Genomic DNA, 22962 nt, shown 5'->3' on the forward strand with positions numbered 1-22962 from the left:
CAACATCCACTCCAGACACTTGAGCACATAATCCAGGTTCATATGCACTGCACCACAGCACTGTCGGAGGGTCAGTGCTGAGGGAGCGCTGCGCTGTCGGAGGGTCAGTGCTGAGGGAGTGCCGCACTGTCGGAGGGTCAGTGTTGAGGGAACGCCGCACTGTCGGAGGGTCAGTGCTGAGGGAGCGCCGCACTGTCGGAGGGTCAGTACTGAGGGAGCGCCGCACTGTCGGAGGGTCAGTGCTGAGGGAGCAGCGCACTGTCGGAGGGTCAGTGCTGAGGGAGCGCCGCACTGTCGGAGGGTCAGTACTGAGGGAGCGCTGCACTTTCGGAGGGTCAGCACTGAGAGAGTGCCGCACTGTCGGAGAGTCAGTGCTGAGGGAGCGCTGCACTGTCGGAGGGTCAGTGCTGAGGGAGCGCTGCACTGTCGGAGGCTCAGTACTGAGGGAGTGCCGCACTGTCGGGGGGTCAGTGCTGAGGGAGCACCGCGCTGTCGGAGGGTCAGTGCTGAGGGAACGGCGCACTGTCGGAGGGTCAGTACTGAGGGAGCGCCGCACAGTCGGTGGGTCAGTGCTGAGGGAACGCCACACTGTTAGAAGGTCAGTGCTGAGGGAGTGCCGCACTGTCGGAGGGTCAGTACTGAGGGAGCGCCGCACTGTCGGAGGGTCAGTGCTGAGGGAGCGCCGCACTGTCGGAGGGTCAGTGCTGAATGAGCGCCGCACTGTCGGAGGGTCAGCACTGAGGATGTGCCACTGCATTTTGGAGGATCAGTAAGGGGGGTGCACTGCACTGTCATAGGATCTGACTCTCCGACAGTGTGGCGCTCCCTCAGCACTGACCCTCCGACAGTGCGGCGCTCCCTCAGCACTGACCCTCCGACAGTGCGGCGCTCCCTCAGTACTGACCCTCCGACAGTGCGGCGCTCCCTCAGTACTGACCCTCCGACAGTGCGGCGCTCCCTCAGTACTGACCCTCCGACAGTGCGGCGCTCCCTCAGTACTGACCCTCCGACAGTGCGGTGCACCCTCAGCACTGACCCTCCGACAGTGCGGCGCTCCCTCAGTACTGATCCTCTGACAGTGCGGCGCTCCCTCAGCACTGACCCTCCGATAGTGCGGCAGTCCCTCAGTACTGACCCTCTGACAGTGCGGCGCTCCCTCAGCACTGACCCTCCGACAGTGCGGCACTCCCTCAGTACTGACCCTCCGACAGTGCGGCACTCCCTCAGTACTGACCCTCTGACAGCGCGGCACTCCCTCAGTACTGACCCTCCAACAATGCGGCACTAAGAGTTAAGAGTTTTTCAGAGTTAAACACTGTATTCAGAGTTTAACCCTCTGTGTTCAGAGTTTAATCCCCATGTTTAGAGTTTAACCCCCTGTGTTGAGTTTAACCCCCTGTGTTGAGAGTTTAACCCCCTATATTTAGAGTTTAACCCCCTGTGTTGAGAGTATAACCCCCTGTGTTTGGAGTTTAACCCCCTGTATTTGGAGTTTAACCCCCTCTGTTGAGAGTTTAACCCCCTGTATTCAGAGTTTAACCCCCTGTGTTGAGAGTTTAACCCCCTGTATTTGGAGTTTAACCCCCTGTGTTGAGAGTTTAACCCCCTGTGTTCGGAGTTTAACCCCCTGTATTTGGAGTTTAACCCCGTGTTGAGAGTTTAACCCCCTGTATTGAGAGTTTAACCCCCTGTGTTGAGAGTTTAACCCCCTGTGTTTGGAGTTTAACCCCCTGTGTTGAGAGTTCAACCCCCTGTATTTGGAGTTTAACCCCCTGTGTTGAGAGTTTAACCCCCTGTATTGAGAGTTTAACCCCCTGTGTTCGGAGTTTAACCCCCTGTGTTGAGAGTTTAACCCCCTGTGTTTGGAGTTTAACCCCCTGTATTGAGAGTTTAACCTCCTGTGTTTGGAGTTTAACCCCCTGTGTTGAGAGTTTAACTCCCTGTGTTGAGAGTTTAACCCCCTGTATTTGGAGTTTAACCCCCTGTGTTGAGAGTTTAACCCCGTGTTGAGAGTTTCACCCCCTGTGTTGAGAGTTTAACCCCCTGTATTTGGAGTTTAACCCCCTGTGTTGAGAGTTTAACCCCCTGTGTTTGGAGTTTAACCCGGTGTTGAGAGTTTAACCCCCTGTATTTGGAGTTTAACCCCCTGTGTTTGGAGTTTAACCCCCTGTGTTGAGAGTTTAACCCCCTGTGTTTGGAGTTTAACCCCCTGTGTTTAGAGGTTAACCCCCTGTGTTGAGAGTTTAACCCCCTGTATTTGGAGTTTAACCCCTGTGTTGAGAGTTTAACCCCCTGTGTTGAGAGTCTAACTCCACATTGTTCCCCCTCACTTCCTGGTTGTTGTGTGTGTAGTGTTGCTTTGTGAATGGCGGCCTGCCATTGGCTGCCGATGATGTCAGCGGCCGGCCTGTCAATCACTGGGAGAAGTGGAGCTGGGCCGAGCAGGGGATCTTCACACAGACACAGAGACGGAGACAGGGACCCACACACCGAGCGGGGGGCACAGACCCACACACACCGGCTCTCAGCATTGCCCCGGCCCCGCAGCCAAGCGAACGTGAGTGCGCCTGACCTGCAATAGTGTCTTTCACCAAAAACTAAAAGACATGGATTGCATGGAGGGGAGGAGGGGGGGAATTTGCATTGAAATGTTGAGTTTGAGTCTCTGTAAATCGGATGTTCCGTTGGGTCAGTTCTTGCTGCAATGAATCAGTTTGGTATTTGTCTGCATCACTCAGGCAGTGACTGCAAGTTGTAAGTGCTCCAGCCTGCTGCAATTGATCAGATGTGCTTGTTTTCTCTCTCTCTGTCTGTCTGCCAGCTGGATGCTCCAATGCCTCCTTCTCCCTTGGATGAACGTTTGGTGGTCCAGGTACTGCAAAGGCCCCGCACGCTGGCACTGCATCTGAGCAAGGCTCCGTCTGTGGAGAGGGGGCTGTCCCACAGCCCGCAGAGCCCTGACATCAAAGAGCTGCCACTCTCCTCTGCTCTGGGACTCCAGAAGACTCAAGGACTCCCTGGTGGCCGGACTGAGAGCAAGGAGTTTGGCCAGTCGGCTGGTCGCCACACTCTGGACATCAGGGTGTCTGCCAGGCACCCCCAGCACCATCGGGACACTCCACAACTTTCCTTCAGAGCCCAGGCTCTGAGGAAACCTTCACTGGTCCAGCAGCAGCCTGGGGTTGGCCAGAGGAACTGCTCATCCCCACCTCAGACAGCGGACCGGAGGGGGACTTTCCAGGCATCCTTACCTTGGGACCACTCCTGCCTCTCCAGCCCCGTGGCCTCCTGCCTTGGCATCATGCACCCTCTGAAGTGTGGTTGCCGGGGCTGCTGGAGGCTGATGAGACGTGAGGAGCCTGGTGCCAGCTCCTGCAAGCCCAGTCTCAGGGCCCTGGGCTGCGGGTCAGCCCTCCGGAAGCTGGCCTGCTTCCCGGCCCTGCGCTCCCTCAGCTGTATCACCTGTGACCCATCCATGAAGTCTGTCGGCTCCACGTGCAGCTTCTGCAGCAGTGACCCCATCGTGACCTATGACCCCAGGGGGTCCAGGGCCAGCGGAGACGATGACGACTACAACGTCCGCACCATCTGGCCGGAGGAACTGGCCAAGAAGATGACCCAGTCGAAGGTCCAGCAGCAGTCAGCCATCATCCTCGATTGCCGTCACCTGGTGGAGTACACCAAGAACCAGCTGCAGGGGGCCATGAGCCTGAGCTGGTCAGAGAGCTCGGGCAGGAGCCGGCCTGAGCCGGGTAAGCTCACTGTCTTTGACCTTCTCTCCAGCAGGGAATCCAAGCAGCCCTTCCAACCGGTCTGGCCCCAAGACCCAGGCAGCTCCGAGCCGAGACCCAGGAAGGCTGTCACTCCGCATTCACTCCACCTGATCCTGGATTCCCTCAGCAGGGAGGACAAGGACTCACTGTGTTTACCAGGTATGGGGCTTCTGTGATGGGCTTTGCTTGTTTTTCAGCGACTGTGTATGCGTCGTGAGGTTCTGCACCCCCTTGTCCAGTGTTCATTGTGGAAAGCAGGCTGCCTGTAGCATCAAGGGGAAGCCTTGGATTGGGGGTGGAATACAAGGGCTCAAATTCCAGTCCCCCTCTACCTTCCCAACAGGGATAGCGAGGAGCAATCATTGTGACCACTTTGAACTCCCTCAAACCCATCTCGCCAGGGTTCCCAGACAATCACAGATCAGCGAAAGGCTCTTCCTGCTCAGTTATCACCTCTGTAACCACCAACTGCAGGGCTGTCGGGAGTTGGTTTAAGGAGACAAGAAATTGCCAAGCCCACCCTTACTCTGTTGTTAATCCCTTGTGAGTTTCTGCTTTAGCAGCCGCTCTCTGCCCTCCTCTCTCTATAGGCCATGCTGAGTTTCTGAGGGTCTAAAATGGCTGAGGGTGACGCCGCGTGCCACACTGACTACAAAGGTCACACGTCCAGTTCACAGAGTGTACCAGGGTCCACTTCCCAGTCTGTGCCAGGACCTGGTTTCCAGTCCATGCTGGAATCCAGTACCCAGTCTGTTCTGGGGTCCTGTTCCAGGTCTGTGCCGAGGGTCATGTCCCAGTCTGTTACCAGGGTCTGGTTCCTGGTCTGTGCCGAGATTCAGGTCCCGCTCTGTGCCGGGGTCCGGTTCTCGGTCTGTGCCGGGGTTGGCTGCCTGGAGCCCAGTTCCGGGATTGTGGAACTGTAACAAGGCCAGGCTTGGAAATCGGACTCCTTGCTGGGGAAGGCATGGATGGAACAGCGAAGATCAGTCCCTATCTGCCAGCCCCATCTCTGACCTCCTTCCCTCCATCCTCACCTCATACTCCCTTCCCCTCTCCCATCCTCTCCTCTCCCATTCTGATCCCCTCCTCTCCATCCTACATTTCCTCCATATCCTCCTCTCCCCTACTCTCACCCATTTAGATTCCTTCCCTCTATCGCCCCCCCCGCCACCTCTCCACACCTCCTCCTCACTCCTGTCCCATTCACTAACTCAGTTTACTTTGGGGAATTGACACTAGTGGGTTTGTCAAAGGGGTAATGGTCAAATCCCAATCCCTCACTCACCCTCAGTCTAACAGGTTCTGCAGTTCCTGCTGGTGTCCCTCAGCCTCTCCATCCATGTCTCTCTCTGTCTTTAACTCCGTATGTCTCTGTCTTTCTCTCCCTCTCCGTCTCTGTCTCTCTCTCTCTCTCTGTCGCTTTCCCTCCCTCTTCCTCTCTCTCTGTCTGTCTGTCTCTCTCTGTCTGTCTGTCTCTCTCCTTGACTCTGTCTCACCCCCACCCTGCACTGTCCTGGGAGTTTGTGGGTAGCTGCCGTGTATTGGTGAGAATGGGTTCTGCTAATCTAAATGACCCATTGTCCGTTCTGGCTGCTTACTGGGTCCAGGCCCGGACTGACCATCTGCTTGGTTTCCAGAGTAACATCTGTCCATCGAGGGTAACATCTGTCCATCGAGGGCAACCTCTGTCCATCGGGGGTAACATCTGTCTATCAAGGGTAACATCTGTCTATCAAGGGTAACATCTGTCTATCAAGGGTAACATCTGTCCATAGGGGTAACCTCTGTCCATTGAGGGTAACATCTGTCCATCCAGGGTAACATCTGTCCGCCAAGGGTAACATCTGTTCATCCGGGGTAACATCTGTCAATCGAAGGTAACATCTGCCCATCGATGGTAACATCTGTCCATCGATGGTAGCCTCTGTCCATCGGGGGTAACATCTGTCCATCGGGGTAACATCTGTCCATCGGGGGTAACATCTGTCCATCGGGGGTAACATCTGTCCATGAGGGGTAACATCTGTCCATCGGGGGTAACATCTGTCCATCGGGGTAACATCTGTCCATCGAGTGTAACATCTGTCCATCGAGGTAACATCTGTCCATCGAGGGTAACATCTGTCCATCAGGGGTAACATCTGTCTATCGAGGGTAACCTCTGTCCATCGAGGGTAACCTCTGTCCATTGGGGGTAACATCTGGTCATCGGGGGTAACCTCTGTCCATTGAGGGTAACATCTGTCAATCAAGGGTAACCTCTGTCCATCCAGGATAACATCTGTCCATCAAGGGTAACATCTGTCCATCCGGGGTAACATCTGTCAATCGAAGGTAACACCTGTCTATCGATGGTAACATCTGTCCATCGGGGGGGGGGGGGGGGGGAGGAGAACATCTGTCCATCGGGGGAACATCTGTCCATTGAAGGTAACATCTGTCCATCGAGGGTAACATCTGTTAACCAAGGGTAACATCTGTTAACCAAGGGTAACATCTGTCCATCAATGGTAACCTCTGTCCATCGGGGGTAATATTTGTCCATCGGGGATAACATCTGTCCATCGGGGGTAATATTTGTCCATCGAGGGTAAGATCTGTCCAACAGGGGTAACGTCTGTCCATCAAGAGTAACATCTATCCATTGGGGGCATCATCTGTCCATCGAGGGTAACCTCTGTCCATCGGGGTAACATCTGTGCATCGGGGGGTAACGTCAATCTATTGGGGGTTACATCTGTCCATCAGGATGGGGTAACATTTATCCAACCAGTGTATATGTCTCACTGTGAGACACACGCACAGTGAGACATATACACACAGCAATACACACACGCACACAGTGACACACACGCACAGTGAGACATATATACACAGTGAGACATATACATACAGTGAGACACACACATACAGCGAGACATATACACACAGTGAGACATATACATACAGTGAGACACACACACAGTGAGACACACACGCAGTGACACTCACGCACAGTGAGACATATACACACAGTGAGACACACACAGTGACACATATACACACAGTGAGACACACACACAGTGACACATATACACACAGTGAGACACACACAGTGAGACACACACAGTGAGACACACACAGTGACACATATACACACAGTGAGACACACAGTGACACATATACACACAGTGAGACACACACAGTGAGACACACACAGTGAGACACACACAGTGACACATATACACACAGTGAGACACACACACAGTGACACATATACACACAGTGAGGTACACACACAGTGAGGTAAATACAGTGACACATATACACACAGTGAGACACACACAGTGAGACACACACAGTGACACATATACACACAGTGAGACATACACACAGTGACACATATACACACAGTGAGGTACACACAGTGAGACACACACAGTGACACATATACACACAGTGAGACACACACAGTGACACATATACACACAGTGAGACACACACAGTGACACATATACACACAGTGAGACACACACACAGTGACACATATACACACAGTGAGGTATACACACAGTGAGGTACACACACACAGTGAGGTACACACACACAGTGAGGTACACACAGTGGGCAGAATTTTTCGTTTCGATGGTGGGCAGGCGCCTGTCCCAAACGGGAGTGAAATAGTTTGTGATGATTTCAGGCGAGTGTCTCCATGTCTTTGCGCACTCTTGCGATCCTTTAGCTGGTGGGCACACGTGAGAGTAGGCAGAGCGCTGGCTGACAATTCAGAGGCCTAGGAAGGCCCTTGAGGAAGTGATTGAAAGGTTTTTTTCCTGCCTGTCCGACCTTACAGTTGGCGGCTGGGTAAATAGGCCAAGCGGCCTTTGCATTTTGTACAAAACCTCCTCCCCAGGCAGGATGAGGTTTCGAACAGTAAATTTTAAAAAAACAACAATTTTTAAAAATAACCTTCAAGTGACTGAGTTACATGTTTATATCATTTTAACATCTTTATTTTTCATTTTAAAAAGCTTCAGCTCCCTGAGGCAGCTCTGTGCTGTCAGGGAGCTGTCATTGCGTGCTCCTTCCCGCATGTACAGACTCCAGTGCTCGCGCTCCTCACACTCCCACCCCGACAGCGCTGAGGCTCACTGGCCAGCCAGGGGGGTCCGATGGCGGGTAGTGGACTGTTTCCCGGCTGCGAGTGAGGGACACGTGCAGAGTGAGACACACACTTGCGCTCGTGTGCACGCGCACACACTCACAGGGACACACACACTAAACCTCCACAGCTAGAGAGCCTGGGTATGGAGCGACTGGGGACTGGTTATCGGATGATGTAGGAGAAGGGCCCTGCAGAAGCTGGGATTGTTCCCCTTGGAGCAGAGAAGGTTAAGGGGGAGGTTGAATCGAGGCGTTCAAAATCAGGAAGGGTTTGGATCGAGTGAATAAGGAGAAACTGTTCCCAGTGGCAGGAGGGTCGGTAACCAGAGGGGACACAGATTGAAGAGAATCGGGAAAAGAGCCAGAGGGGGAGACGAGGGGAGAGATGGGATCTGAGGGAACTGTGATAGATTTGAGATATTTTCTCTGCTCTGATTCTCCAGATGACAGGGATGAGAATAACGGGACTGCCCCCGGCAGCGAGTTGACAAGACCATGGGGCCAAGAGGAGGACGTATGCGGAGGGGCAGCCGGTGACCCTCAAACCATGACCCCCTTGACCCCTGATGTTGAAAATGCGGAGCTGAGCCCCATCGTTCCCTTCCTGTACCTGGGCAATGAGAGAGACGCACAGGACCTGGCCAAGATGCGCCAGCTAAATGTGGGATACGTGATCAATGTCACCACACATCTGCCACTCTACCATGCCCAGGTGGGCAATGTGCGCTACAAGAGGCTGCCAGCGACCGACAACAGCAAGCAGAACCTCCGCCAGTACTTCGAAGAGGCTTTCGAGTTCATTGGTAAGTGGAGGAGGCATCACACTGGACACTGTCATATTGAGCATTGCCATGCCGTACACTGTCACATTGTGCACTGTGATGCCATGCACTGTCATGTTGTGCGCAGTCAGGCTGTGCACTGTCACACCATGCACTGTCAAACTGTGCACTGTCACTGTAGTCACACTGTGCACTGTCAAACTGTGCACTGTCACTGTAGTCACACTGTGCACTGTCAAACTGTGCACTGTTACTGTAGTCACGCTGTGTGCTGTCAAACAGTGCACTGTCACTGTAGTCACGCTGTGTGCTGTCAAATGGTGCGCTGTCACTGTAGTCACGCTGTGCATTGTCATACTGTGCACTGTCGCTGCAGTCACACTGTGTACTGTCAAACTGTGCACTGTCACTGTAGTCACACTGTGCACTGTCACGCCATGCACTGTCACAGTGTGCACTGTCAGACTGCATTGTCACACTGTGCACTGTCAAACTGCATTGTCACACCATGAGCTGTCACACTGTGCACTGTCAAACTGCATTGTCACACCATGAGCTGTCACACTGTGCAGTGTCAAACTGCATTGTCACGCTGTGCGCTGTCAAACTGCACTGTCACACCGTGCGCTGTCACTCCATGCGCTGTCACACTGTGCACTGTCAAACTGCACTGTCACACCGTGCGCTGTCACTCCATGTGCTGTCACACTGTGCACTGTCATGCCGTGCGCTGTAACTCTGTGCTCTGTTACACTGTGCGCTGTCATACTGTGCCTGTCACTCCGTGCACTGTCACACCGGGCGCTGTCAGACCGTGCGCTGTCAGACCGTGCGCTGTCAGACTGTGTGCTGTCAGACTGTGTGCTGTCACACTGTGCGCTGTCAGACCGTGCGCTGTCAGGCTGTGTGCTGTCACACTGTGCACTGTCAGACCGTGCGCTGTCAGGCTGTGTGCTGTCATACTGTGCACTGTTACACTGTGCACAATCAAACTGCATTGTCAGACTGTGAGCTGTCACACTGTGCGCTGTCACGCCATGAGCTGTCACACTGTGCACTGTCACATTGCACTGTCGCACTGTCACACTATGAGCGGTCACACTGTGTACTGTCATGCCATGCATTGTCACACTGTGCACTGTCAAACTGCATTGTCACACCATGAGCTGTCACACTGTGCACTGTCACGCCATGCACTGTCACATTGTGCACTGTCACGCTGTGCGCTGTCACACCATCCGCTGTCACACTGTGCACTGTCATGCCATGCACTGTAACTCCGTGCTCTGTCACACTGTGCGCTGTCACACTGTGCCTGTCACTCTGTGCACTGTCACACTGTGCGCTGTCAGGCTGTGCACTGTCAGACTGTGCACTGTCAGATTGTGCGCTGTCACTCCATGCACTGCCACACTGTGCACAAACTTCATTGTCAGACCGTGAGCTGTCACACTGTGCGCTGTCACACCGTGCGCTGTCACATTGTGCACTGTCACACTGCACTGTCACATTGTGCACTGTCACACTGTGCACTGTCACACTATGAGCGGTCAAACTGCATTGTCACGCCGGGCATTGTCACACTAAATTTAATATGAGGATTGGGTCAAGGGCAGCTGTGATTCACTTGCCCCCACCCACTACATGGTCCAATAGGCAGCCTTTATTCACTCGTGTCAGCTACTGGTGCTTATGGAATCTGTAACCCACAACACCAGTGGCTGCAGAGAATGGTGGGGATGGTGGGAATTGGAAACACAAATCAGTTGTTACAATGATGTGCTGACCTTTGCGATGGACATTAACTGGAGGCTCTATCTGCCTTCGCTGATAGCATGTTACAAAAACCACTCTGTCACTATCGCAACAGCCGGGAATTCCTGTGGGACAAAATTTATCCCTTAAATAGCATCATTAGAAATAACTGATGACACGTGGTTTGTGGGATCTTCCTGTGTGTAAATTGGACTCTGCCTTTCCTACAGTGCAAATGAAGCACTTCACGACAGAGGAGCGCTTTATTATTTGCCAGGGATGTGTAAGGCACTATAAAAATGTGTAGCGATTCTCGAGGGTGTGGGATAAGTGGGGGTTTATCGAGGATGTGGGGTGTGTGGGGATTCTGGAGGATGTGGGATGTGTGGGGATTCTGGAGGATGTGGGGTGTGTGGGGATTCTGGAGGATGTGGGGTGTGTGGGGATTCTGGAGGGTGTGGGGTGTGTGGGGATTCTGGAGGATGTGGGGTGTGTGGGGATTCTGGAGGATGTGGGATGTGTGGGGATTCTGGAGGGTGTGGGGTGTGTGGGGATTCTGGAGGATGTGGGATGTGTGGGGATTCTGGAGGGTGTGGGGTGTGTGGGGGTTTATCGGGGATGTGGGATGTGTGGGGGTTTATCGGGGATGTGGGATGTGTGGGGATTCTGGAGGGTGTGGGATGTGTGGGGATTCTGGAGGGTGTGGGGTGTGTGGGGGTTTATCGAGGGTGTGGGGTGTGTGGGGATTCTGGAGGATGTGGGATGTGTGGGGGTTTATCGAGGGTGTGGGGTGTATGGGGGTTTATCGAGGATGTGGGGTGTGTGGGGATTCTGGAGGGTGTGGGACGTGTGGGGATTCTGGAGGATGTGGGGTGTGTGGGGATTCTGGAGGATGTGGGGTGTGTGGGGATTCTGGAGGGTGTGGGGTGTGTGGGGATTCTGGAGGATGTGGGATGTGTGGGGATTCTGGAGGATGTGGGGTGTGTGGGGGTTTATCGAGGGTGTGGGGTGTGTGGGGATTCTGGAGGATGTGGGGTGTGTGGGGATTCTGGAGGGTGTGGGGTGTGTGGGGGTTTATCGAGGACGTGGGGTGTGTGGGGATTCTGGAGGGTGTGGGATGTGTGGGGATTCTGGAGGATGTGGGGTGTGTGGGGGTTTATCGAGGATGTGGGGTGTGTGGGGATTCTGGAGGATGTGGGGTGTGTGGGGATTCTGGAGGGTGTGGGGTGTGTGGGGGTTATCGAGGATGTGGGGTGTGTGGGGATTCTGGAGGGTGTGGGATGTGTGGGGATTATCGAGGATGTGGGATGTGTGGGGATTCTGGAGGGTGTGGGGTGTGTGGGGATTCTGGAGGATGTGGGATGTGTGGGGATTCTGGAGGATGTGGGATGTGTGGGGATTCTGGAGGGTGTGGGGTGTGTGGGGATTCTGGAGGGTGTGGGGTGTGTGGGGATTCTGGAGGGTGTGGGGTGTGTGGGGGATTCTGGAGGGTGTGGGGTGTGTGGGGATTCTGGAGGGTGTGGGGTGTGTTGGGATTCTGGAGGGTGTGGGGTGTGTGGGGGATTCTGGAGGATGTGGGGTGTGTGGGGATTCTGGAGGATGTGGGATGTGTGGGGATTCTGGAGGGTGTGGGGTGTGTGGGGATTCTGGAGGGTGTGGGATGTGTGGGGATTCTGGAGGGTGTGGGGTGTGTGGGGGATTCTGGAGGCTGTGGGGTGTGTGGGGATTCTGGAGGATGTGGGGTGTGTGGGGGTTTATCGAGGGTGTGGGGATTCTGGAGGATGTGGGGTGTTTGGGGATTCTGGAGGATGTGGGGTGTTTGGGGATTCTGGAGGGTGTGGGGTGTGTGGGGATTCTGGAGGGTGTGGGGTGTGTGGGGGTTTATCGAGGGTGTGGGGTGTGTGGGGATTCTGGAGGGTGTGGGGTGTGTGGGGATTCTGGAGGATGTGGGGTGTGTGGGGATTCGGGAGGGTGTGGGGTGTGTGGGGATTCTGGAGGGTGTGGGGTGTGTGGGGATTCTGGAGGATGTGGGGTGTGTGGGGATTCTGGAGGGTGTGGGATGTGTGGGGATTCTGGAGGATGTGGGATGTGTGGGGATTCTGGAGGATGTGGTATGTGTGGGGATTCTGGGGGATGTGGGATGTCTGGGGATTCTGGAGGATGTGGAATGTGTGGGGGATTCTGGAGGGTGTGGGGTGTGTGGGGGATTCTGGAGGATGTGGGGTGTGTGGGGGTTTATCGAGGGTGTGGGATGTGTGGGGGATTCTGGAGGATGTGGGGTGTGTGGGGGATTCTGGAGGATGTGGGATGTGTGGGGATTCTGGAGGGTGTGGGGTGTGTGGGGATTCTGGAGGATGTGGGGTGTGTGGGGATTCTGGAGGATGTGGGGTGTGTGGGGATTCTGGAGGGTGTGGGGTGTGTGGGGATTCTGGAGGGTGTGGGGTGTGTGGGGGTTTATCGAGGATGTGGGGTGTGTGGGGGTTTATCGAGGATGTGGGGTGTGTGGGGGTTTATCGACGATGTGGGGTGTGTGGGGGTTTATCGAGGATGTGGGGTGTGTGGGGGTTTATCGAGGGTGTGGGGTGTGTGGGGGTTTATCGAGGATGTGGGGTGTGTGCGGGTTTATCGAGGATGTGGGGTGTGTGGTGGTTTATCGAGGGTGTGGGGTGTGTGGGGATTCTGGAGGATGTGGGGTGTGTGGGGATTCTGGAGGATGTGGGGTGTGTGGGGGTTTATCGAGGATGTGGGGTGTGTGGGGGATTCTGGAGGGTGTGGGGTGTGTGGGGATTCTGGAGGATGTGGGGTGTGTGGGGATTCTGGAGGATGTGGGGTGTGTGGGGGTTTATCGAGGATGTGGGGTGTGTGGGGATTCTGGAGGATGTGGGGTGTGTGGGGGTTTATCGAGGATGTGGGGTGTGTGGGGGTTTATCGAGGATGTGGGTTATGTGGGGGTTTATCGAGGGTGTGGGGTGTGTGGGGATTCTGGAGGATGTGGGCTGTGTGGGGATTCTGGAGGATGTGGGGTGTGTGGGGGTTTATCGAGGATGTGGGGTGTGTGGGGGTTTATCGAGGATGTGGGGTGTGTGGGGGTTTATCGAGGATGTGGGGTGTGTGGGGGTTTATCAAGGATGTGGGGTGTGTGGGGGTTTATCGACGATGTGGGGTGTCTGCCGAATTCTCGAGCTGGTTGTGACTCTGGCCTCTTGCTGTTCTTTTCCCAGAAGAAGCCCACCGATCAGGGAAGGGGGTTCTGATCCACTGCCAGGCAGGAGTATCCCGTTCGGCCACCCTGGTCATTGCCTACCTGATGAAGCACACGCTGATGACCATGACTGATGCCTACAAATATGTGAAGGGCAAACGACCCATCATCTCCCCCAATCTGAACTTCATGGGACAACTGCTGGAGTTCGAAATGGACCTCAACAAGGGGCTCACTCCCCGCATACTCACCCCGAAACTCAGTGGGCTGGAGACGGAGGTGTAGGGCATTCTGTACAATCATTCTGCCTCCGTCCAGTAACCCAGCAAACTCCAGGATAGAGCATCAACGCCAGCGAAGTCACGCCTCGATTGGAGTCCAAACTCTGGATGATAGAGAACTCTCCCTCTCTCCGACACGGATACCCACCCAGCTCCATGTTAGACTGGACCCTAGACAACTCTCCCTCTCTCCGACACGGATACCCACCCAGCTCCATGTTAGACTGGACCCTAGACAACTCTCCCTCTCTCCGACACGGATACCCACCCAGCTCCATGTTAGACTGGACCCTAGACAACTCTCCCTCTCTCTGACACGGATAACCTCCCAGCTCCATGTTAGACTGGACCCTAGACAACTCTCCCTCTCTCCGACACGGATAACCACCCAGCTCCATGTTAGACTGGACCCTAGACAACTCTCCCTCTCTCCGACACGGATAACCACCCGGCTCCATGTTAGACTGGACCCTAGACAAGTCTCCCTCTCTCCGACACGGATAACCACCCGGCTCCATGTTAGACTGGACCCTAGACAACTCTCCCTCTCTCCGACACGGATAACCACCCGGCTCCATGTTAGACTGGACCCTAGACAACTCTCCCTCTCTCCGACACGGATACCCACCCAGCTCCATGTTAGACTGGACCCTAGACAACTCTCCCTCTCTCCGACACGGATAACCACCCAGCTCCATGTTAGACTGGACCCTAGACAACTCTCCCTCTCTCTCTGACACAGATAACCACCCAGCTCCATGTTAGACTGGACCCTAGACAACTCTCCCTCTCTCTCCGACACGGATACCCACCCAGCTCCATATTAGACTGGACCCTAGACAACTCTCCCTCTCTCTCTGACACGGATAACCTCCCGGCTCCATGTTAGACTGGACCCTAAACAACTCTCCCTCTCTCTCCGACACGGATAACCTCCCAGCTCCATGTTAGACTGAACCCTAGACAACTCTCCCTCTCTCTCCGACACAGATAACCACCCAGCTCCATGTTAGACTGGACCCTAGACAACTCTCCCTCTCTCCGACACGGATACCCACCCGGCTCCATGTTAGACTGGACCCTAGACAACTCTCCCTCTCTCCGACACGGATAACCACCCAGCTCCATGTTAGACTGAACCCTAGACAACTCTCCCTCTCTCCGACACGGATACCCACCCAACTCCATGTTAGACTGGACCCTAGACAACTCTCCCTCTCTCCAACACGGATAACCTCCCAGCTCCATGTTAGACTGGACCCTAGACAACTCTCCCTCTCTCCGACACGGATACCCACCCAGCTCCATGTTAGACTGGACCCTAGACAACTCTCCCTCTCTCCGACACGGATAACCACCCAGCTCCATCTTGGACTGGACCCTAGACAACTCTCCCTCTCTCCGACATGGATACCCACCCAGCTCCATGTTAGACTGGACCCTAGACAACTCTCCCTCTCTCCGATATGGATAACCTCCCAGATCCATGTTAGACCGGACCCTAGACAACTCTCCCTCTCTCCGACACGGATACCCACACAGCTCCATGTTAGACTGGACCCTAGACAACTCTCCCTCTCTCCGACACGGATAACCTCCCAGCGCCATGTTAAACTGGACCCTAGACAACTTTCCCTCTCTCCGACACGGATACCCACCCAGCTCCATGTTAGACTGGACCCTAGACAACTCTCCCTCTCTCCGACATGGATAACCCCCCAGCTCCATGTTAGACTGGACCCTAGACAACTCTCCCTCTCTCCGACACGGATACCCACCCAGCTCCATGTTAGACTGGACCCTAGACAACTCTCCCTCTCTCCGACACGGATACCCACCCGGCTCCATGTTAGACTGGACCCTAGACAACTCTCCCTCTCTCCGACACGGATAACCACCCAGCTCCATGTTAGACTGGACCCTAGACAACTCTCCCTCTCTCCGACACGGATACCCACCCAGCTCCATGTTAGGCTGGACCCTAGACAACTCTCCCTCTCTCTCCGATATGGATAACCTCCCAGCCCCATGTTAGACTGGACCCTAGACAACTGTCCCTCTCTCTCCGATATGGATAAGCACCCAGCTCCATGTTAGAAGGAAATCATCCCCTGCTCCAGCTGAGGCTGTTGAGAACTCTGACCGAGATGGAGAGTTATTTAGCGGAGCGCGGGCCAAAGGGATTATCCCTGTGCGGTTTGGGGCTTTGGGACTGATGTGTGAATGAAAGGGTCATTTTGTTTAATGTCAGAATCCTTTTAGACCGGGGGGAGGAGGAGGAGGAGAGGGTGTGGTGGCTGACAGTGGGGTGGGTGTGGGGTGGATAGGTGAGGTAGGGAGGGGGTATCTTCTATTGAGACAATTGCTGTGAAAGCTGATCAAACAGGACAGATTTCTTCCCATATTAAACCCGCCTGTATCTGTGGCCTCTGGCTGGTGGGAGTGGGGCGTCGTTATAACAAGTGCGATTCCACAGTTAGTCATTCACTTGAACCCACGGAGTCTTCCTGTGTCCCCCTCCTCCCTGTCCAATGTGGCCGCAGCCCCTGACTCATGACTATGAGTTACCCGCCTCCCTTGTTGCAATGGTGCCAGGCTGCCTCTCTCCCTCATACTCCAATACACACACTAAACCAAGCACCTGAAACTGAGTCCAACAGCCTTCACTGGGGATCAATGTGACTGGGGCCACCATCAGTGGGGGAATGGGACCCCTACCTATGGGGAATGGGACCTCCACCAATGAAGGATTGGGACCCTCACCAAGGGGGAAATGGGAACCCCACAAATGGGGGAATGGGGCCCCCAACAATGGAGGACAGGGACCTCCACCAATGGGGGAGAAGAGAAGTTTGGCTGTCTATCTTGCGCATGTTCCAGTAACAACAAGATCCTCTGCGGCCTCTCAATAGGATTCCCGGCCTCTCAGTCCATCCACACGCCCAGAGTCAACAAACGTTTACCCACAGGCAGAGCAGCCATGGAACCCTCTGCCTCTGGGAACCTGCACGAGAGGTTGGCTCATTACATAGATAAACTGTAATGTTTCCAGTCCTGGGAGTGTTTGATGGGGACAGTGTAGAGGAAGCTTTACTCTGTATCTAACCCCGTGCTGTACCTGTCCTGGGAGTGTTTGATGGGGATAGTGTAGAGGGAGCTTTACTCTGTATCTAACCCCGTGCTGTACCTGTCCTGGGAGTGTTTGATGGAGACAGTGTAGAGGGAGCTTTACTCTGTATCTAACCCCGTGCTGTACCTGTCCTGGGAGTGTTTGATGGGGACAGTGTAGAGAGAGCTTTACCCTGTATCTAACCCCGTACTGTACCTGTCCTGGGAGTGTTTGATGGGGACAGTGTAGAGGGAGATTTACTCTGTATCTAACCCCGTGCTGTACCTGTCCTGGGAGTGTTTGATGGGGACAGTGTCGAGGGAGCTTTATTCTGTATCTAATCTGTCTCATTGACTGATACGAAAGAGCGCAGTATGTTGCGCTGGTGACCCTTCGTTCTGATTGAATGGGGACAATGTGTTGGGCTGTTCCTCTATGGAGTTCCTCATCTGTCCAAGTTATGCTGCACTAACTCCTACACAGGCATGTCCAGCCGGGTCAGGAGAGGGGAACGGTTGGCACTGAGTGACGATGACACTAATGACTGTGACACCCTAGCTGGAGCAGCACAGTCTGACATTGAGCCTGTGTCTGTGAGGCACAGCTCTACCATCGCAGCAACTACCTCCTCCTCCCATACAACACACTGTGCTAAACCTGCAGTAAACCTGCTTGCATCCGTTTACCTCATGCTGGAGGTCAAAGGTGAAGCCATGACCTTTGCCCGTTGGTCTTGTATTTATCTTCATGTCAATCTGTTTTCCTACTTATTTATTTCTACAGTTTGGGTGTGAAAACTCCATTATTTATTAAAAAACCATTTTGAAATATATGCATTTGGTGATTTGTCTTTGGCTGTGTCTCATTTCCAAAACCAGACATGGCTCCAATCTGGGGCTGCGTGAAGGAGTATGGGAGACCTAGGGCAATCAGTGGGAAAATCGAGAGAGAGAGAGAGAGAGTGAGAGAGAGAGTGTGTGAGAGATAGAAAGACAGAGAGAGTGAGTGAGAGAGAGAGAGGGAGAGAGTGTAAGAGAGAGAGAGAGACAGAGAGAGAGTGTGAGAGAGACAGAGAGAGAGGGAGAGAGTGTAAGAGAGAGACAGAGAGAGAGTGTGAGAGAGAGAGAGAGAGAGTGTGTGAGAGAGAGAGAGAGCGTGAGAGTGTGTGAGAGATAGAAAGACAGCGAGTGAGTGAGAGAGAGGGAGAGAGTGTAAGAGAGACAGAGTGAATGTGAGAGGGAGAGTATGAGAGAGAGAGTGTGAGACACAGAGACTGAGAGACAGAGAGTGTGAGATAGAGAGAGTGAGAGAGACAGAGTGTGAGAGAGAGTGTGTGAGAGAGACAGAGGGAGAGAGTGTGAGAGAGGGGGAGAGAGTGTGTGTGTGTGAGGGAGAGACAATGAGAAAGCGTCTGAGAGAGAGGGAGAGAGAAAGAGAGTCAGTGAGAGAGAGAGTCTGAGAGAGAGTCAGTGAGAGAGAGAGTCAGTGAGAGAGACAGTTAGAGAGGAGACAGTGAGGTGCAGAGGGAGAGAGTGAGAGAGAGAGCGAGGCAGTGAGAGAGTGAGACAGAGTGGGGAACAGAGGGTGTAAGATATAGCGAGGGAAAGAGATGGCGTGAGAGAGAGTAAGAGAGAGATGGAGAGAAAGAGAGAGACAGTGAGGGAGAGAGATAGTGGGGGAGAGAGAAACTGAGGGAGAGAGAATGAGAGACGGGGGGAGAGAAAGAATGCAAGACAGAGAGACTGAGAAATGGTGAGGGGGAGAGAGAGACAGGGATAGAGAGATAGTGGGGGAGAGAGAGAGACTGAGTGAGAGACAGTGGGGGAGAAAGACTGAGACGGGGAGAGTGAGACAGTGAGAGCGAGACACAGTGAGGGAGAAAGGGAGTGTGAGATAGTGAGGGAGAGAGAGACAGCGAGGGAGGGAGAGTGAGAGACAGTGAGGGAGAGTGAGAGATTGAGGGAGAGAGATAGGGAGAGAAAGAGACAGCGAAGGAGAGAGTGAGAGACAGTGAGGGAGAGAGAGACAGTGAGGGAGAGTGAGAGAGATAGTGAGGGAGAGAGAGTGAGACAGAGTGAGGGAGAGAGAGACAGTGAGGGAGAGTGAGTGAGAGACAGTGAGGGAGAGAGACAGTGAGGGAGAGAGTGAGAGACAGTGAGGGAGAGAGACAGTGAGGGAGAGACAGTGAGGGAGAGCGAGAGAGCTAACGAGGGAGAGAGAGACTGAGGGAGAGAGAGTGAGACACAGTGAGGGAGAGAGAGATAGCGAGGGAGAGAGAGGCAGTGAGGGAGAGAGAGTGAGAAACAGTAAAGGAGAGTGAGAGAGACAGTGAGGGAGAGAGAGACAGTGAGGGAGAGTGAGAGACAGTGAGGGAGAGAGACAGTGAGGGAGAGAGAGTGAGAGACAGTGAGGGAGAGCGAGAGAGCTAACGAGGGAGAGAGAGACAGTGAGGGAGAGAGAGTGAGACACAGTGAGGGAGAGAGAGATAGTGAGGGAGAGAGAGAGATAGCGAGGGAGAGAGGCAGTGAGGGAGAGAGAGTGAGAAACAGTAAAGGAGAGTGAGAGAGATAGTGAGGGAGAGAGAGTGAGAGACAGTGAGGGAGAGAGAGTGAGAGACAGTAAAGGAGAGAGAGATAGTGAGGGAGAGAGACAGTGAGGGAGAGAGAGAGATAGTGAGGGAGAGAAAGTGAGAGACAGTGAAGGAGAGAGAGCTAGCGAGGGAGAGAGAGACAGTGAGGGAGAGAGAGACAGTGAGGGAGAGAGAGTGAGAGACAGTGAGGGAGAGAGAGAGACAGTGAGGGAGAGTGAGAGAGCTAGCAAGGGAGAGAGAGTGAGAGACAGTGAGGGAGAGAGAGTGAGAGACAGTGAAGGAAATTGAGAGAGATAGCGAGGGAGAGAGAGAGTTAGCGAAGGATAGCGAGGGACAGCAAGGGAGAGTAAGGAAGCGATAGCGAGGGAGAGACAGAGTGAGACAGCGAGGGAGGGTGAGAGAGAGAGATAGCGAGGGAGAGACAGAGTCAGAGACAGCGAGGGAGAGAGAGAGAGATAGCGAGGGAGAGATAAGGGAGAGACAGTGAGGGAGAGAGACTGAGAGATAGCGAGGGAGAGATAAGGTGAGAGACAGTGAGGGAGAGTGAGAGAAACATAGTGAGGGGGAGAGAGTGATAGATAGTGAGGGAGAGGGAGTGTGAGAGAGATAGGGAGGGAGATGGAGACAGTGAGAGACTGTGAGAGAGAGGAAGCCGTTGTTGCTGGCGTTGAGAGTTCAGTGGAAGCCTGTGCCTGCAGTATGAATGTTGTGTGGTGCGAGGTTACCTGTAGGTTTTCCTGAAATGTTGAGGAGCTCCTGCCTCAAGGGGAACTGCTGTCTCTCCCTGCTCCAGATGTTTGTGGTTTGATAAGGGGATTCTGCAACCCTCCTGGGACCGATTTAGCTCAGCCTCATTGATCTAACACAGGCCATGTTATCTGGAATTCAGACAGTCTGGTGCACTGCAATTCCCTGCTCTGCCCGGGATGCCTCGTCTCCACTCCCTGCCCTTCATATTAGTATCAAACTAATGAATCCACAGCAGCACCAGCTCCATCCTGGCACTGAGAGACACAAGGAGGGTTTAAGCTCCATCCCGGCACTGAGAGACACAAGGAGGGTTTAAGCTCGATCCCGGCACTGAGAGACACAAGGAGGGTTTAAGCTCCATCCCGGCACTGAGAGACACAAGGAGGGTTTGAGGCCCCTCGAAATATGACAGGAAAATAAGGCTAGAACCCTCAGATTTAAAGTGATTCTCTCCTAGTCTTAGGGAGGAGCCTGTAATATGCTGGGTGGGATATTAAAGGGTGTGGGGAGTGAGGGGGAGAGTGGGATTAGACTGGGTGGGATATTAAAGGGTGCGGGGAGTGAGGGGGAGAGTGGGATTAGACTGGGTGGGATATTAAAGGGTGTGGGGAGTGAGGGGGAGAGTGGGATTAGACTGGGTGGGATATTAAAGGGTGTGGGGAGTGAGGGTGAGAGTGGGATTAGACTGGGTGGGATATTAAAGGGTGTGGGGAGTGAGGGTGAGAGTGGGATTAGACTGGGTGGGATATTAAAGGGTGTGGGGAGTGAGGGGGAGAGTGGGATTAGACTGGGTGGGATATTAAAGAGGTTTGACGGGGAGAATGGGATTGGACTAGGTGGTTTAATGGCGAGAGGATCATCAGCATTGAATTGTGGGGTTGCCAATCCTCCAGGATTAGTCTGGAGTCTGCAGGAATTGAAGATCAATCTCCAGGACAATGCTGTGTGCAGCTCCTGGAGAAAAATCATAGGGACATTTAAAAAGATAGCTTTTTAAATTTTTGCACATGCACATCTACCTTTATCTGATTTAGGAAATATTGAAAATGGGGAAAAATGGCTGTTTGGCTGACAGTCAAGCATCACCCAATTGGGCAATGAGTCGTTTTGCTTTCCAATTGGCGTAGGAAGGCAGTCGGTCGGTCAAATGGATGGATGGATGTGTTGGCCGACTAATGGCTGGAGTGTGGAGACAAGTCATATGGTGAAACCTCCAGGAATACATTTAAATCACAGTTGGCACCCCCTCCTGAGTTGTTGGGCCAAGTGTTCCTGTGCCGGAATGTTCTGCTGCCCATTTACAATGCCGTGGGGCGTGAGACACTCCTCATCATTTTCTGACTGAGGGAATTTAAAGGGGGCAGAAGAGTGAACCTCCTGGTAACAGGGGCTCAATGACAATGCCTTACCGCAGCCCAACTTAGTCAGGGGCCCTTTACAAACCTTTTTAATAGATTTCCAGAGAACATAACTGTTCAAAATTGCCAACCCAGAATATCTCTCCCACACCTGGTCCGGTTGGAGTGATCTTTTCCAAATATTTACACCGCTACCTCTCATAAAACACAAAAAAAAAACTCCTGTCAAAACCTGGGCTGTTTAAATCCCCAGGACTCCTGATAGCTACACATGTGTGTGAGGGACAGAATTCAACTGGAGTTCAGATTTAACAGCCTATTGTTGTCCCACTGCACTCTCCTGCTCTCTAGTCACAAAGATATGCCTTTAAAATAAAACAACAACTTGCATTTTTATAGCACTTTACACCACCTCAAGTTTCACAGCCAATGAAGTGCTTCTGAAATGTACTCACTGTTGCAAGGCAGGGTTCCTCAGTGAAGTTTCCTCTTCGTCCTCGGCTTTGAGCATTTTCAGTCTGCAGAGTAAGAAAAAGAAGGAGGGTTTCTCATTGCTGTTGTTCTTTTTCCTTCTTGTCTCTGTGAATAGATTCAATGTAAAAAAAAAATTAAATTTTGATCTCAGGCCCCAGCGAGGATCGAACTCGCGACCCCTGGTTTACAAGACCAGTGCTCTAACCACTGAGCTATGGAGCCAACTGCAGGATTGCGCCTGAAAATCGCAGCAAAACCCGGCAGAGAGCGCAGCAGACTCGGAGGGACTGACTGAGGCAAGTCCTTAAAGGGACAGGCCAGCAGGGGGAGATCACACCACAGATTGGCTCAGGCTGAGATTCTGAAAGAGGCAGGTTGGCAACTGAAGTCCTTAAAGTGACAGGCCAGCAGGGCAGGTCACTGAAACAGGCAGTCCAGCAGTGAGAGTCTTCAACTGGCAGGGTGGTGTGGAGGTCTTTAAAGGGACAGGCCAAACAAGGAGCGCATGCTTGGGAACGCTCTGCCCCAAAAGGCGGTGGAAGCAGAGTCTTTGAATATTTTTAAGGCAGAGCGAGATAGATTCTTGATTAACAAGGGGGGTGAAAGGTTATCGGGGGTGGGCAGGTATGTGGGGTTGAGGTTACAATCAGATCAGCCACGATCTTATGGAATGGCGGAGCAGGCTCGAGGGGCCGAATGGCCTACTCCTGCTCCGAATTGGTTTGTTTGTATGCTTGAAAAGAAT

At 53.5% G+C, this 22962-nt stretch overlaps 1 protein-coding gene and 1 non-coding gene across 2 annotated transcripts; one reads left to right on the plus strand and one right to left on the minus strand.

Annotated features, from left to right (window-relative positions):
- Window positions 1-2517: 2517 nt before the first annotated feature.
- On the plus strand, window positions 2518-14398 carry LOC144674631 (dual specificity protein phosphatase 10-like). The gene is made up of 4 exons (XM_078535888.1): window positions 2518-2557; window positions 2822-3932; window positions 8360-8719; window positions 13675-14398. Exons 2-4 carry the CDS (start codon window positions 2834-2836, stop codon window positions 13938-13940), a joined length of 1725 nt encoding a protein of 574 aa, XP_078392014.1. The 5' UTR covers window positions 2518-2557; window positions 2822-2833; the 3' UTR covers window positions 13941-14398.
- Window positions 14399-22366: 7968 nt separating this feature from the next.
- Window positions 22367-22439, minus strand: trnat-ugu (transfer RNA threonine (anticodon UGU)). The gene has a single exon. It is a non-coding gene; the product is annotated as a tRNA-Thr (tRNA).
- Window positions 22440-22962: the final 523 nt, after the last annotated feature.

Source organism: Cetorhinus maximus, unplaced genomic scaffold (assembly GCF_964194155.1).
Source record: "Cetorhinus maximus unplaced genomic scaffold, sCetMax3.hap1.1 HAP1_SCAFFOLD_730, whole genome shotgun sequence".
NCBI lineage: Eukaryota > Metazoa > Chordata > Chondrichthyes > Lamniformes > Cetorhinidae > Cetorhinus > Cetorhinus maximus.

Bases quoted from the DNA above. Each gene is read 5' to 3' on its own strand.
- LOC144674631 (XM_078535888.1), top strand. From the start codon at position 2,834: ATGCCTCCTTCTCCCTTGGATGAACGTTTGGTGGTCCAGGTACTGCAA. The intron at 3,933-8,359 runs GTATGGGGCTTC...CTGATTCTCCAG, and splicing joins GGACTCACTGTGTTTACCAG to ATGACAGGGATGAGAATAAC. The intron at 8,720-13,674 runs GTAAGTGGAGGA...TTCTTTTCCCAG, and splicing joins AGAGGCTTTCGAGTTCATTG to AAGAAGCCCACCGATCAGGG.